Source organism: Phyllostomus hastatus, unplaced genomic scaffold, assembly GCF_019186645.2.
Source record: "Phyllostomus hastatus isolate PE091 unplaced genomic scaffold, TTU_PhHast_1.1 phas_contig_40, whole genome shotgun sequence".
NCBI lineage: Eukaryota > Metazoa > Chordata > Mammalia > Chiroptera > Phyllostomidae > Phyllostomus > Phyllostomus hastatus.
In genome coordinates, this window is record NW_025333872.1 from 18,936,936 (window position 1) to 18,950,570 (window position 13,635).

The 13,635-nt window shown below is 35.2% G+C and overlaps 1 protein-coding gene across 2 annotated transcripts in view; it reads left to right on the plus strand.

The window, feature by feature from the left end:
• Positions 1-13,635, plus strand: part of ZNF451 (zinc finger protein 451) — an 80,817-nt gene that overhangs the window by 19,663 nt on the left and 47,519 nt on the right. For both annotated transcript variants that reach the window (XM_045844227.1, XM_045844226.1), the window contains exons 4-5: positions 6,535-6,660; positions 10,833-10,944. In XM_045844227.1, coding sequence (XP_045700183.1) covers positions 6,535-6,660; positions 10,833-10,944 — 238 coding nt within the window. The remainder of the gene's footprint in view (positions 1-6,534; positions 6,661-10,832; positions 10,945-13,635) is intronic.

The window sequence follows — 13,635 nt, forward strand, 5'->3', positions numbered from 1 at the left end:
GTAACCATGGGATGGTACTGGATACAAATACAGATGCATTTTAAGATGTATTTAATAGCATGCAATAGTTTGTTTCATGTTATCAGATCATGTTCCCCCTGTTTAAAGTATATTTTTAAGGCTGAACCATTAAACTATGTCACAAGCCCAGCAGTGGACTACGCCATAGAAAAACATTTAAAGTAAAATAGTCTCTTTTCTCAAGTGCAAGCTAAGAAATGTTTATAATAAACAGTAAGAAAAATAAAAGAGAATGTAGACTGAAGAACTAGGATATGTAGGTATGTATATACAATTTTTGATGGATGGTATTTTGTCATTTTGCATCAATGCTGGAAAAAATCTTTTCATTTGTCAAACCTCTTTTTCAATTCTTGCCATGTGTAGGCAGGTACTAAAGAAGCTCTCGGGATACTGGGAGTTAAGAGATGGTATGTTACCTTAAGAGAAAGAAATACCAATACAAGTAATTATCCTGTTTAGAGGAGTGCCTGTGATGCAGTTGGGACAAAAGAGAGGTCCATGTAAAGGAGTCAAGGAAGGTTTTCTTGTGAAGTTCTTGATTGAGCTGAGGTTTGGAACATGATCAGATAAGAGTTAGTTGGACTAGTGGAGAAATGGGAGCCAGGCATTTGGTGAAGGAATCTGTGTGCAAGGGTATGGGCAGCATTGTGTTTCTGGTTTTAAAATTGTAAGACACAGCTTTATGAGGCCATAATTGGAGGAAATTAAACTGAAGAAAGATACATTACCCATGAAAACATTGGTTCCTACCTATTCAAACTGTACTGTTTGTGTAGCCTTTACCTGTAAGGTTATAGAAATAGTCTTGTCTATAGAAGTTGGTTTGCACCCTAGTCCACTACAGACATCTAGAGCAATTATTTTCTTACCTGAACTTAGCCAAAGGAGAGCTCTCAATCAGTGCACCTCTAGCGGCAGGGACAGCTCTAGTATTGAAATAGAACTGAGGCACTGGTAGAGAATAACTTTGAAGATGAACAGGATAATGTCACTGAAGTGGAATGGGAAATCCCGTTGTGGGTATATGGTTGCATACTTCAGGACCACCTATTGGCAGTGTGTCCTCATTGTAAGTAAATGTGGGTGATTTCCCTGTTGGCTTACAGATGAATTGTGGGTGGACTTGGAGAAAATAAAGATATTTCTAAAAATCTTGCTTCATTGGAGTATGGAGGTATTGTATTAAATAAGGACCTGTGAACTTTGTGCCAATGGTATCTCCAGCAGCACCCAAAGCATGTTTTGCCAACTCCCTGTTTTTTCTCTGGTTTGGGTTTCTTTTCCTTGCTGCTGTTGTCATTGTCACCTTTTCTCTGCATGATTCATCCTTTTATTTCCTGTGCCAGAGATAGAGCAGCGGCATTCAGGGTTAAAAAGTCGTGACTCCGCTTTGCTTTGCTTTGCTTTGTTTTGCTTTATTTTCCTTTATTTTCAGAGATGTTTTTAAATTCCTTGAAATTCCAAGGTTACATTTATTTATTTATTTTTAACCTATACTGAAGGATAATCGAAGTCATTTCTTTCTAGAAGGGAATTTTTATACATGTAGATATTGGCAGTTTACCCAAAAGACAATACAGGAAGAATCTTATTTAACAGGCTCAATGTTACTGTAGCCTTCTTAACTAAATTACTTTACAGAATGGGGTATATATGTATGTTTTTAAATTTGCTCATATAAAGCAGTTATTCTGTGTGCTTTGTATTTGTAAACAATAACCAGTTGGGGGTGGGAAGGAGATTGCTTTGTGCAAAAGGGTTGTTTCCTGGTTCCAAAGCTTTGCTGCTGGAAATGGTAAATAAATATTGTACTGCTTTGCTGTGTTTATTTCTTCTGCTCCATCTGTATTTGAATATAAAATTCTTGAGAAAAATTGTTGCTTTCCAAAATGTTGTTTGGGATGTGGTTTGAGTTACAAGTTGGGTATGAGAAGCTTCTGATAAACAGCACTTCTGGAGATGGCAAACTTCAGATCTATGGACCAGAATTTTAGGATGGGTAATCAGGCTTTGAAACTTGACTATGTATGATGTAATGCAGTTTTAGGAATTCTTTTCAAACCAATTGCACGAGTCAGATGGATAATATGATTTGCAAACTTAATTTATGCCACTTTTGCAGTTGGTTGCTCCTTTGAGCTTCTTTGAACTTGGGATCCCTTACATAGAAGATAAAGAGGTTGGTAGGAGGGAATAATCATCTTCCAATTGGTGTTCCTCTGATCAGTGCCAGGTCACATTCACAGAGAGATAACAACAGTAAATAATGCTCTGCCTTGGATGATTCTATCTATATTCCCTCTCTCTTTTCTTTACCTACACTCTTCCTCCTCCAAATTTCATCTTTTTTTATTACTGGCTTTTTTAGTAGCCAAAAAATGCCTTGGTGAGTCACATAGGGAACTGGATTGTTATCACTTTTCTGGATAATAACTATTTTTACAGAGTGCTTTCTCATTGATTATATCACCCTATGTGGTATCTGAAGCAGATTTATTCTATTTCACAGAGAAGTTTAGTGACTCTACTCATATTTTCATTAAAAAAGTAATAGTGTAAAAAATGCTTAATTTGGTTGTATTTGTTAAGAACTGAAGTACTTTTTAGAGATTAGTAATAATAATTTTAAAATACAAATAATTTATCTAGCATGAAACCACAAAATGATACACTACTACAAGCTCTTGTAAAATGACAATTTCTTTTACGAAGTCCCACTTTTCAGTACGGAGTTTCGAGACCTTGCTTCACAAAAGCAGGATTGTGACGTATATTCTCCGTCCCCTTTGACTTGATCTTGGCAAAATTTCTAGACAACTGGTTTAGCTAGTTATGGCAGTAAGAAGAGACTTAGAGGCTCACCTTTTGGGTGAGCAGATGAGTGAAAAGTAAAGTATAAGAAGCCTGTATTTAATATTTGAGAAAATTTGGATACAGAAATTCTCATGAAAATATTACCAAACCAAATTCCACAATAGATTGAAAAGATTATATACCATGACCCAGTGGGATTTATTCCAGGGGTGCAGGGATGGCTCAGTACCTGCAAATTAATCCATGTGATACATCACATTAACTAAATGAAGGGTAAAATCATATGGTCATCCAAATAAAAACAGAAAAGGCTTTTGACAAAATTCAACATCCATTTATGAAAAGAAAAAAACCCTGAAGGAAGGGGATATAGAGGGAATGTACTTCAACATCCATATATGACAAATCTCTAGGTAACATAATCAACAATGAAAAGTTTGAAAGATTTTCCTCTAAGATTAGGAACAAGACAAGTATGTCCACTCTTGCCAGTTTTATTCAATGTAGTTTTTAGAAGTCTAAGCCAGGTGGAAAAAAGGCATCTAATTGCAGATTGAAAAGAAAGAAGTAAAACACACTGTTTGCAGATGACATAATCTGTATAGATGGTCTTCAGTTTATGATGTGACTTACAATTTTTTGACTTTAGAATGGAAAAGTGATTTGCATTCAATAAAAACTGACTAGGCTAAGCTATAATGTTCCATAAGTTAGGTGTATTCAATGCATTTTTAAAAGATTTTATTTATTTTTTAGAGAGAGGGGAAGGGAAGTACAAAGAGGGAGAAACATCAATGTGTGGTTGCCCCTCATGTGCCCCCAACTAGGGACCTGGCCCACAACCCAGGCATGTGCCCTGACTGGGAATCAAACTGGCAACCCTTTGGTTTGCAGGCCCACACAATCCACACTGAGCTACACCAGCCAGGGCTATTAAATGCATTTTTTACTTAGAATATTATCAACCTAAGATGAGTTTATTTGATGAGTTTACATAAGATGAGTTTACATAACCCTATCATGAGTCAAGGAACATCTGTATATAAAAGACCCGAAAGATTCCAAAAACAAAAAAAACTTATGACTAATAAATGAATTTATTTATTTTTAAGATTTTATTTATTTAATTTTAGAGAGGGAGAGAATCATCAATGTGTGGTTGCCTCTTGTGCCTTGTACTGCAGACCTGGCCAGAAACCCAGTTATGTGTCCTGACTGGGCATCAAACCAGTGACCATTTGGCTCACAGGCCAGCACTCAATCCACTGAACCACACCATCCGGGGCTAATAAATGAATTTATTAAGTCACAGGATAAAACGTCAATATACAGGAGTTTTATACACTAATAATGAACTATCAGAAAAAGAAATTAAGGAAATATCATTTATAATTGCATCAAAAGGAATAAAATACCTAGGCATAAATTTAATCAAGGAGATGAAAGACCTATACACTGAAAACTGTTAAGACATTGTGATAGAAATTGAAGAAGGCACAAATAAATGGACATAATTTTGTGCTTATATATAGGAAGAATTAATATTGTTCAAATGTCCCTACTACCCAGGGCAATCTACAGATGTAGTGCAATCCCTATCAAAATTCAAACAGCTTTTTTCTCACAGAACTAGAACAAATAATTCTAAAATTTGTATGGAATGACAAAAAGTATCTTGAGTAGCCAAAAAAAATCTTGAGAAAGAACAAAATTGGAGATAGCACACTTTTTGATTTCAAACTATATCACAAAGCTGTATTAATCAAAACATTGTGGTTTTGGCATAGAAATTGATACATACATCAATGGAACCAAGTAGAGAGCCCAGAAATACTTGTAAACTCACACATACGTGATCAATTAATCTGTGACAAAAGACAGCCTTGTCAGTAAGTGGTGGTTACAGCCACATTTGAAAGAATGAAACTAGACCAGTGTCTTACACCATATATAAAAATTAACTCAAAATGGATTAAAGGCTTGAATGTAAGACCTGACACTATAAAACTCCCAGAAAAGAAAAAAAAAGCAGTAAACCCCTTGATGTCAGTCTTGGCATTAAATTTTTGGATCTGACTACAAAAGCAAAGGCACCAAAAGCAAAAATAAACAAGTGGGACTATATCAAACTAAAAAGTTGCACAGTAAAGGAAACCATCAAAATGAAAAGGCAATCTACTGATGGGAGGAAAATATTTGCAAATTACATATTCAATAAGGGGTTAATGTCCAAAATGTGTAAAGAACTTAGTAACAAAAAGATAGTTCGATTCAAAAGGGACAGACAGAGGATACAAATAGACATTTTTCTAAGGAAGGCATACAGATGGCCAGAGGCACATGGAAAGATGTGCAACATCACTATAATTATCAGGGAAATGCAAATCAAAACTACAATATGATACCACCTTGCGTCTGTTAGAATGGGTACTATCAAAAAGACAAGAAGTGTTAAAGATGTGGAGAAAACAGAATCCTGATACATTGCTGGTGGGAATGGGAATTGATGCAGACATTGGGTCCCCCTGGAATTTTTAACTCTTAGACTTGTCCACACTGACAAGCAATTCATCAGTTATGGTTCAGGTTTTCCTACTCAGTATTGCTTCCTGCTACTGTTTCTACTCATGGGTTTCTTCTCCACTAAGATGTGATTCTTTGTGTCTGCCTCCCTGTCTTTCTCATTTGGGGGACAGCAGTTTATACTGTGACTTGACTTTGATGAATCTAAGAAGACCTGTTGACTTATCAGTTTGTTTAGCTTTTTGCTCATTGTTAGGATGGAGTGGCAACTTCTAAGCCACTTACATGTTGGATCAGCAACTGGAAGGCAACTGGAAGTTAACTGGAAGTTAAAATCAGTAGTTTCTCTTAAGTAAATACTGGCATGCCATTGCTGAAAAAACAAAGCTAGCCCTGGCTGGCATAGCTCAGTGGATTGAGTGCGGGCTGCAAACCAAAGTGTCGCAGGTTCGATTCCCAGCCAGGGGTACATGCCTGGGTTGCAGGCCATAACCCCCAGCAACTGCACATTGATGTTTCTCTCTCTCTCTCTCTATCTCCCTCCCTTCCCTCTCTAAAAAAAAATAAACAAATAAAAAAAAAACCCACACAAAAAAAACAAAGCTAAGGATGTTTATACTTCAGGGTGTCAAACTCATTTTCATTGGGGGCCACATCAGCCTCATGGTTGCCCTCAAAGGGCCAAATGTAATTTTAGGATTGGATAAATGTAACTACTCCTGAACAGTTAAGTGAGAGCTCCGTGCTGCCGCCGGGTGGAAACAGAGTGCTGGGCCGGATAAAACAAGGTGGAGGGCCGGATTTGGCCTTCGGGCCTTGTGTCTGCCAGCTATGTTTTTGGACTGTGGTTTAATGCCTTGATGGCATTACCTTATGGACTCAGTGCAAAGCAATGCCAACCTTTTCAATATCCAGGTGATTACAAAGTAAATAAAGATGATAAATGCCCTAGCAGCTAGTCTATCTAACTTTGAAAACAATGGTGCTGGTGAATGATTGGTTGACCAACAAAACACTGCAAAGGTATAAAATACACAAGACAAGTTTCTTAGAAATTTGATAAATGGTAAAAGTAAGTAGTTCTTTAATACAATAACTTTGGTAAATGGATGTGTTCTCCTAAAACTAATGTTGTTTGTTAAAAGGAATCAAAATTGTTTATTTCAATTATAGGGTAATGTTAAGCATAAAGACCATATTGACCATCAGAAGGATAAAGTTGCTTTAACTCTGGCTCGTCTAGCCCGCCATGTTGAAGTGGAGAAACAGCAGAAAGAAGAAAAGAATAGAGCATTTAGGGTATGTAGCTATTTTAATTGGTGTTTTACCAAATTATGGAATTGCTTACAATAAAGTTGTAAGGAGAAATTTGTAATCAAAAAAAGTATAATTGAAACCATGTTCAGCAAGGACTCTAGATAGTGCATCAATTTAGTAGTAATTCATAATAGTTTTTTACGTCTCTGTTTTTAGTTTGTTGGACTCTGATCATATGTGTATACAGGAAAAAAAGGAAAAATAGAATTACTTGAGTGGACTTTATTTCTGGGAATTAAAAATCATTGGGTTACTCAAAGCAAATGAGCAATTAAAGGGTTTATAGTTACTTTATTGCAAGAGTGAAAATTGTCTATCAGTTTTATAAATATAAGCTGTGGCCAAGTTACTTTCTACTAAATAGAGCCAGATCACTTTCTCAAACCTCAGCTTGTCCTTTCAGATTAAATTGATTACTAAGAGGAAGAAACTTGAATCAGGGTTATAGAAGAGCTATGTGGAAAATGAAGCCTCCTTTAGAAACTCATGTGATACCAACTTTTTCCTTGACTTGCTTTAGAAAGTCCCAAATGAAATTACTTAAATAACTCCCCCAGTATGTCTATTTGGAGTAGAATGTTAATGAGTTTGTTTAAAGAAATTTTCATAGTAGGATTTTAAAAGTGGAAATTGAAATTGTGAGTTTTTCAGCAACTGTTTGGATTTTAGCAGGTCACTTAGCTTTTATAGACTTTGAGCTTCAATCTGTAAAGGAGCAGAGTTGAAGATGATTTCCCAGGTTGAGATAAGCACTACGACTTTATAGTTTCAACATCAGTTTTTGATTCCTTGATTATTTATTCATTGGTTATTATAAATAAATGTATATACATATTTTTATAACCTGTTTCATTGTCATCTAATTTGATAAAGAGTAAGTTAATCTTTAGAACTAGGTTTGTTTGGGGACTTTAACTTTATTATGCAGTACCAATTAAATTAGAGCATAGTATCTAGTTGTATGTCTAAAATGCTCAAGACATAAAGATATTTTAAAAACAGAATTTTTCTTTTCTGGCAGAAACACTATTCATTTTTAAGGAAGATTCTTTACTGAAGCTATGTTAAGTGTGTTGTTTATGGGTCGTAGGGATAATGTTTTTGAGAGAGGAGTGGTTTGCAGGCTGCCCTCCCTTTCTGCAAATTTCCTGAGTGATGCTAGCCTTTTTTTCCCAGGCAGTGTTAATGGACACATAGAGAATAAAACTTTCATGATGAGTTCAGAATCTTATAGTCACTGTGACAACTAAGGTTTTTCTCAAAGGTAGTTTTAGCCTCCATCTCTGTAAATGTTCATTTGTTGAATCAAAGACTTTACCTTAGCATTGAAGAGTTTTTTGAAATTCTTGTTTAACCAATTGTAAAGAGTAAATTTATTTTCTCTAGGAGAGAAACTCACACAGGTGTTTTAGCTCATTGTTTGCTAACCATTCATGACTTTTTTTGTTGTTCCTATTTGGTTCCCTTTATGGATAAGTTATTTTTAAGAAACTAAATAACAGAAAACAAAAACTACCCAGAAAGGAAGATAATGAAACTGAAATAAAAATACTTTTTTTGAAGAATTCTAGTGATAACTCTGACTAAAAATAGTTAATAGCAGAAAAAGTCTTTCAACTATTTTAGGTGTTTGTGAATGGCGGGTATCTCACTATTAAAGTAGATTGTCCATCTTTTATGATGGAGGGGTTTTAAAGAAAAAAAAAAAGGAAATCATTAAAATCTTTGCAGGATAAATCACTTTCAGGACATTTATCACAGCAGGATGTTGTACTGTGCTGACTAGTTAATAAGCTACCAGCTTTGCTTATTGATATTTCTCGATTTAAGATGACTTGCAAAAAGTGAGGTAACCCTGAAGTTTGTGGAAGTAGCTTTGTGATACAGAAAAAAGGTGGCTTATTTGGAGATGATTTCAGCCAGCAAATTTTTTTTTTGAACATTGACTGTGTTTTGCCGTAGAGTTAAAATTCTATTGTCAAAAGTGCCAGAAAACATTTTTTAAAAACATGTTTTTTCTTAAATTATTGGTAATTGTTTAAAATATGTAGGCTACTAGTAATATTTAATCTCATATGGTAATTTAATTTAAGAGTTTTTATTGTGATAGATTTTTATAAGGAACATTGATAAATGGTTTAATCTTATAAATAAGAAAAAAATCTTTATCTTTGAATAAACTAACTTTGTTTCCCATAGCATGTTATTCAGAACACTGATCCTATAGGATACATTTGAAAAAAAAATAATAGGTGAATTATTAAGATACTGTCTGTTCTCTGGATGGAAAAATCACAAGCATGTTAGTACTTTAAGGCTTTGGAAGTCCTGCACTAAATGAACCTTTTAAACTTTATTTTGAAACCAGTGTTTCTATACTTAGTTAAGTTGATTATAGAGCGTTGTTTTTTTTTTATTTTAATCATTGTTCAAGTACAGTTTTCTCCCTTTTACTCCCATTCCAGCCCACCCACCCAACCCTCCCCACTTCCCTCCCATTACCACCTTCCCCCTAGTTTTTATCCATGTGTCCTTTAAATTTGTTCCCGTGAACCCTACCCATTCTCCCCTGAAATTCCCTCTTCTCTCTCCTCTGGTCACTGTCAGTCTGTCCTCTATTTCAGTGTCTTTGGTTATATTTATAGAGCGTTTTTTAAATATAAAATGCACATTAACATTTTTGAAAATTCATCTTCTATGTCTGTACTTTGAACAATGTTATAAGACTTTTTTTTTCAGATTAAAATTTTAAATCTCCCTGTCCTACTTACAGAAGAACCTGTCTGTTGCTAACTAGGCCATTCATTATTCTGACTCATGTCTTACAAATATAATGTTTGTGAATTTGTTATTTCTTTTTGAGAACATAGGCTTTTTGAGGTGCAGCATGGTGTACTGTTTAAGTGCATGGATCCTAGAATCAGATTGCAGGAGTTTAAATCCTGGCATTGTTCTTTATCCATGGGCAATTTGTTTGACCTTTCTGTACTTGTTTCCCATTATAAAATGGGAACAACCATAGTATCTATTGTGCAGTTATTGTGAGAATTTAAAATCCTTTTAGAACTGTTCCTGTCACATGGTAAGTGTTAATAAATGTTAATTGTTAGATACAGCATGATTAGAGAATGTGCAAATAGATTTATAGGTAATGTATCTAGAAAGATTTAGAGACTTCAGCAGTCTGAAGCATCTAATTTAGTGTTTGGCACTGGCCTGCTGCCTGTTTTTATAAATAAAGCTTTATTGGAATGTAGCCATACCCATTTGTTTTACACATTGTCTGCGCTGCTTTCATACAACAGTGGCAGAGTTACAATAGAGACTGAATGGGCAACAAAGCCTAAAATATTTGCTATCTGGCCCTTTATGGGCCCAGAAAATTTGCCAACCCTTGGTCTAAATGTCAATAAGTGCTTTATATTGGCATGTATTAAGTACTAATAAGTGTCTGCTCAAAGTAATACTATTCACTGGACAAATTTTTAATAGGCTTCTGTGACTTCAGACTATACAGAGTGGGGCAAAGGTAGGTTGCAGTAGTGAGTACATAGAACAGTATATTCTTGTATTGTTAATCATTGTATTATTTTTCCATACAAACAACTGTATACCTACTTTTGCCACACCCTGTATGTGGAAAATTGGGAAAAATATAAAAGTTTAAAAATGAAACTACTCATTGATATCTTTATTCCTAGAGATTGAATTTAATGTATTATTTTCAACCTTTTCCCCCCTCTACAGATATAGTTACATATAGCTTAAAGTAATCTTTGTTTATATTTGGCCTTATTTTTTTTAATACTACTTGGTGGCCTGCTTGATATCAAAAGTGTGTCCCTACTTCATTGAAAAAGTTTGGTTAGTGTTTCTACTGACTTTAATGAAATGTACTTACCATAATTTACTTAAATAGTGTGCTGTTATTAGAGATGTAGATTGTAGTGAACTTTGTGCAGATATGGATAAAATGGGATCAACATCTTAGAGCCTGAACCTTTGTTTTTGACTTATCTCTTTGGGACCTAGATGTGGAATTCCAGAGATAAAGGGTAATCAGTACTTTCTAATCACCAAAGTGTCAAAATCTTTTTCTCAAGGAAACCAGGTTAGTAATCATAGTTAATTGATTTTTTCCTTAATATCTTTAGGAAAAAATAGATTTTCAGCATGCTCATGGGTTACAAGAATTGGAATTTATTCGAGGACATTCTGATACAGAAGCAGCAAGACTGTGTGTGGACCAGTGGCTAAAAATGCCAGGTATTCTTTAGAACTCAGAGTGGAATGCTAAGGTTACCTAGCTTCTCTAAAGCTTTAATATTTAAGACATTATGTTCATTTATTTGGTTGCTAATGAGCATATAAACTATTGAAATTTAATTTTAGTGATTCTTAATAATGGCCTACTTTACCAATTATCTTACTGCTTGGCAAAAGTATAACATGAATGTAAATAATAAAGGTCATCCTTGAGCTCTTTAGGTATTGCTCATTTATTCATATGATTTTACAGTTATCACATGAAATAGTACATGTGTCTGTTGGAGGGTGTATAACAGGTTATTTGAGGTCAGGGAAGGTTTTCTGAGGAAATGGAATTTAAGCTGAGATCTAAAGGATTATAGTTTACTCATTTGTCAGGGTAGCCTATGTAGATATTCTGTAATTAAGTGTCCACATGGGAGGCTCAGCTAAAGTATTGGGGTAGCCTCTTCTTTACTTTGCAGATCTGAGATTCTTGGAAGAGTTTCACTGAAATATTTTTCCCTACTAGATAATTTCGGTGGAATTTTTAAGAGCCAGTAGAACTATCTCACCATGGCAACTTTTCTAGTCTGTCTTGTAGAAGATCCACTAAGCCCTTAAAGGCTTGGGATATCCGCAGAAACTTTTTATGTGGATTTAATTCAGCAAGACGTTTAACTGCAGAAAGTCATTAGAAATATCAATGCATGCAGTTCTCAACTTTGAACATGGATATCTTTTCTGAAGTTAGTTTTCAGAGGGCTTTTTCAAAATAGAGTCAAACTACCACTTATACAATAATTGCAATAGTTTGTAGATGTTTTGACACTTGGCCATTCCCTGAAACTGTATTTCCCTTTTATCACTTAATCTATTTGTGTCTGGCAAATTTCTACCTCATGCATGTCCATTTTAAATGCCTTTTCCTCTTTTTTCTTACTTTCCTATGGGGTTAGCCCCACAGATAGTACTCAACACTACAGGTCGCTAGGTTTATTTATTCTAATTAAGTTTGGTTGCTCAGCCTTCTTTGATCCCACAGTGCTTTATTTATTTCTAATACAAGATAAATCTGTTATATTGGATTGATATGTTTACCTGTCTGTCTCTTCCACCACACTGTATGTATGCTCTGTGGGGATGGAGACCAATGCTTATTAATCCTATTTAGTGTCGATGCCTAAAAAGAATGCTCAGTATAGAGATGCTCAATAAATATTAGTTGAATATTATTATATGAAAGGAGTCTGTATAAACATTTTTGTGAACACAGAAAACAAGCCTAGAACTTGGGTTCTAAGTGTGTCTTCATTCAGCTATATAAAGGAATTGTTTGCATTCCATACCTATGGTACTTTAGCAGAAGAGACTTAGAAATTATGGTAAATGGTTTTGCCTCTTGGAGTGTTCTTTTACGGATATAGCTTATAATAAAAAAAATCTTCCTTGATAGCCATGCATTCACTTTTCAGTAGTTGTTAATGACTAGCTCTGTGGGTTCACCTTAGCTGCCTGAGAATTACCTGGGAACTTTTAAATACATTCCTGTGCCTCACCTCCAGAGATAATTAAGGCATCTCTAGTTTTTAGAAGAATCCTAGGTGATTTTGATAGGAGAATGGGCTGGAACTACAAGCCTTTTATCACCTGTAAGATCACTTCTAAAAATCATTTACCTCATATGAATCTAACACTTCCATGTCCTGTCTAGAATGTTATTGGGCAGGTAATATGCCCCTTTAAGCCTAACCCCTGGCCTCCAGATTGTCAGAATGTTTTAATTCATTATAAATTGAATTTATGATACCTGTTTGTGTATTTGCCTCAGCAGGCCAGATGGGAACAATGAGTCATTTGGCTGTCTTTATGATCCTTGGCAAGACTTGGCATTTTATATATCTTTAGGTTACACCTGGTTCATTAGTGGATGATGGGGTTAAGGTCTTTCGTTATGCTCTTTTTTTGTGATTGTTTCATCTTTTTTGCTTGGTCCTTGCAGCACTGTAAAACTGAAGCCTGGGATCGATTGCTAGGACAGCTGCTTTAGCATTGGGCTATATTTGGTATGGGTATTTATTTTTCATAAATGGGCTTTAGAGTGATGAGATCTTTGAACAAGTGTACAGCTGGGGGAAAAGAGATGAGCCATTGTACTCTTTAATTTTAAAAAGTGAGATTCTACTTCTCAGTAACATTAAGGGACTCATTCAATCTATTCCATAAGTATTCAGCTATTATAATCCATTTTCTAAATCACTCTAACTTTAGAAATCTATCAATATCTTTTATAGGCCTTTACAGTTAGGTCATTTTGCATATATTTGAATACTTAATAACTTAAAAACTGAATATATACTATTTAAGGAAAAGATCTGTTTAAATCTCTCTGTACTTTGCTTTTCCATAGGTAGGTAAAGCTTATTTTCTTTCAATTGCTTTTTCTATTAGAGCTTCTATTTGGCAAATAAAGGTTTTAATGGGCAACATCTAGAATGTGGATGGACAACAAATAAAAGTTGCCCTCCCTGACTGGTGTGGCTGAGTGGATTAAGCATGCACTGTGAACCAAAGGGTTGGCAGTGCTATTCCCAGTCAGGGCACATGCCTGGGTTGTGGGCCAGGTCCCCAGTACGGGGCCCTCGAGAGGCAACCACACACTGATATTTCTCTCCCTCTCTTTGTCCTTCTCTTTCCCTCTGCCTAAAA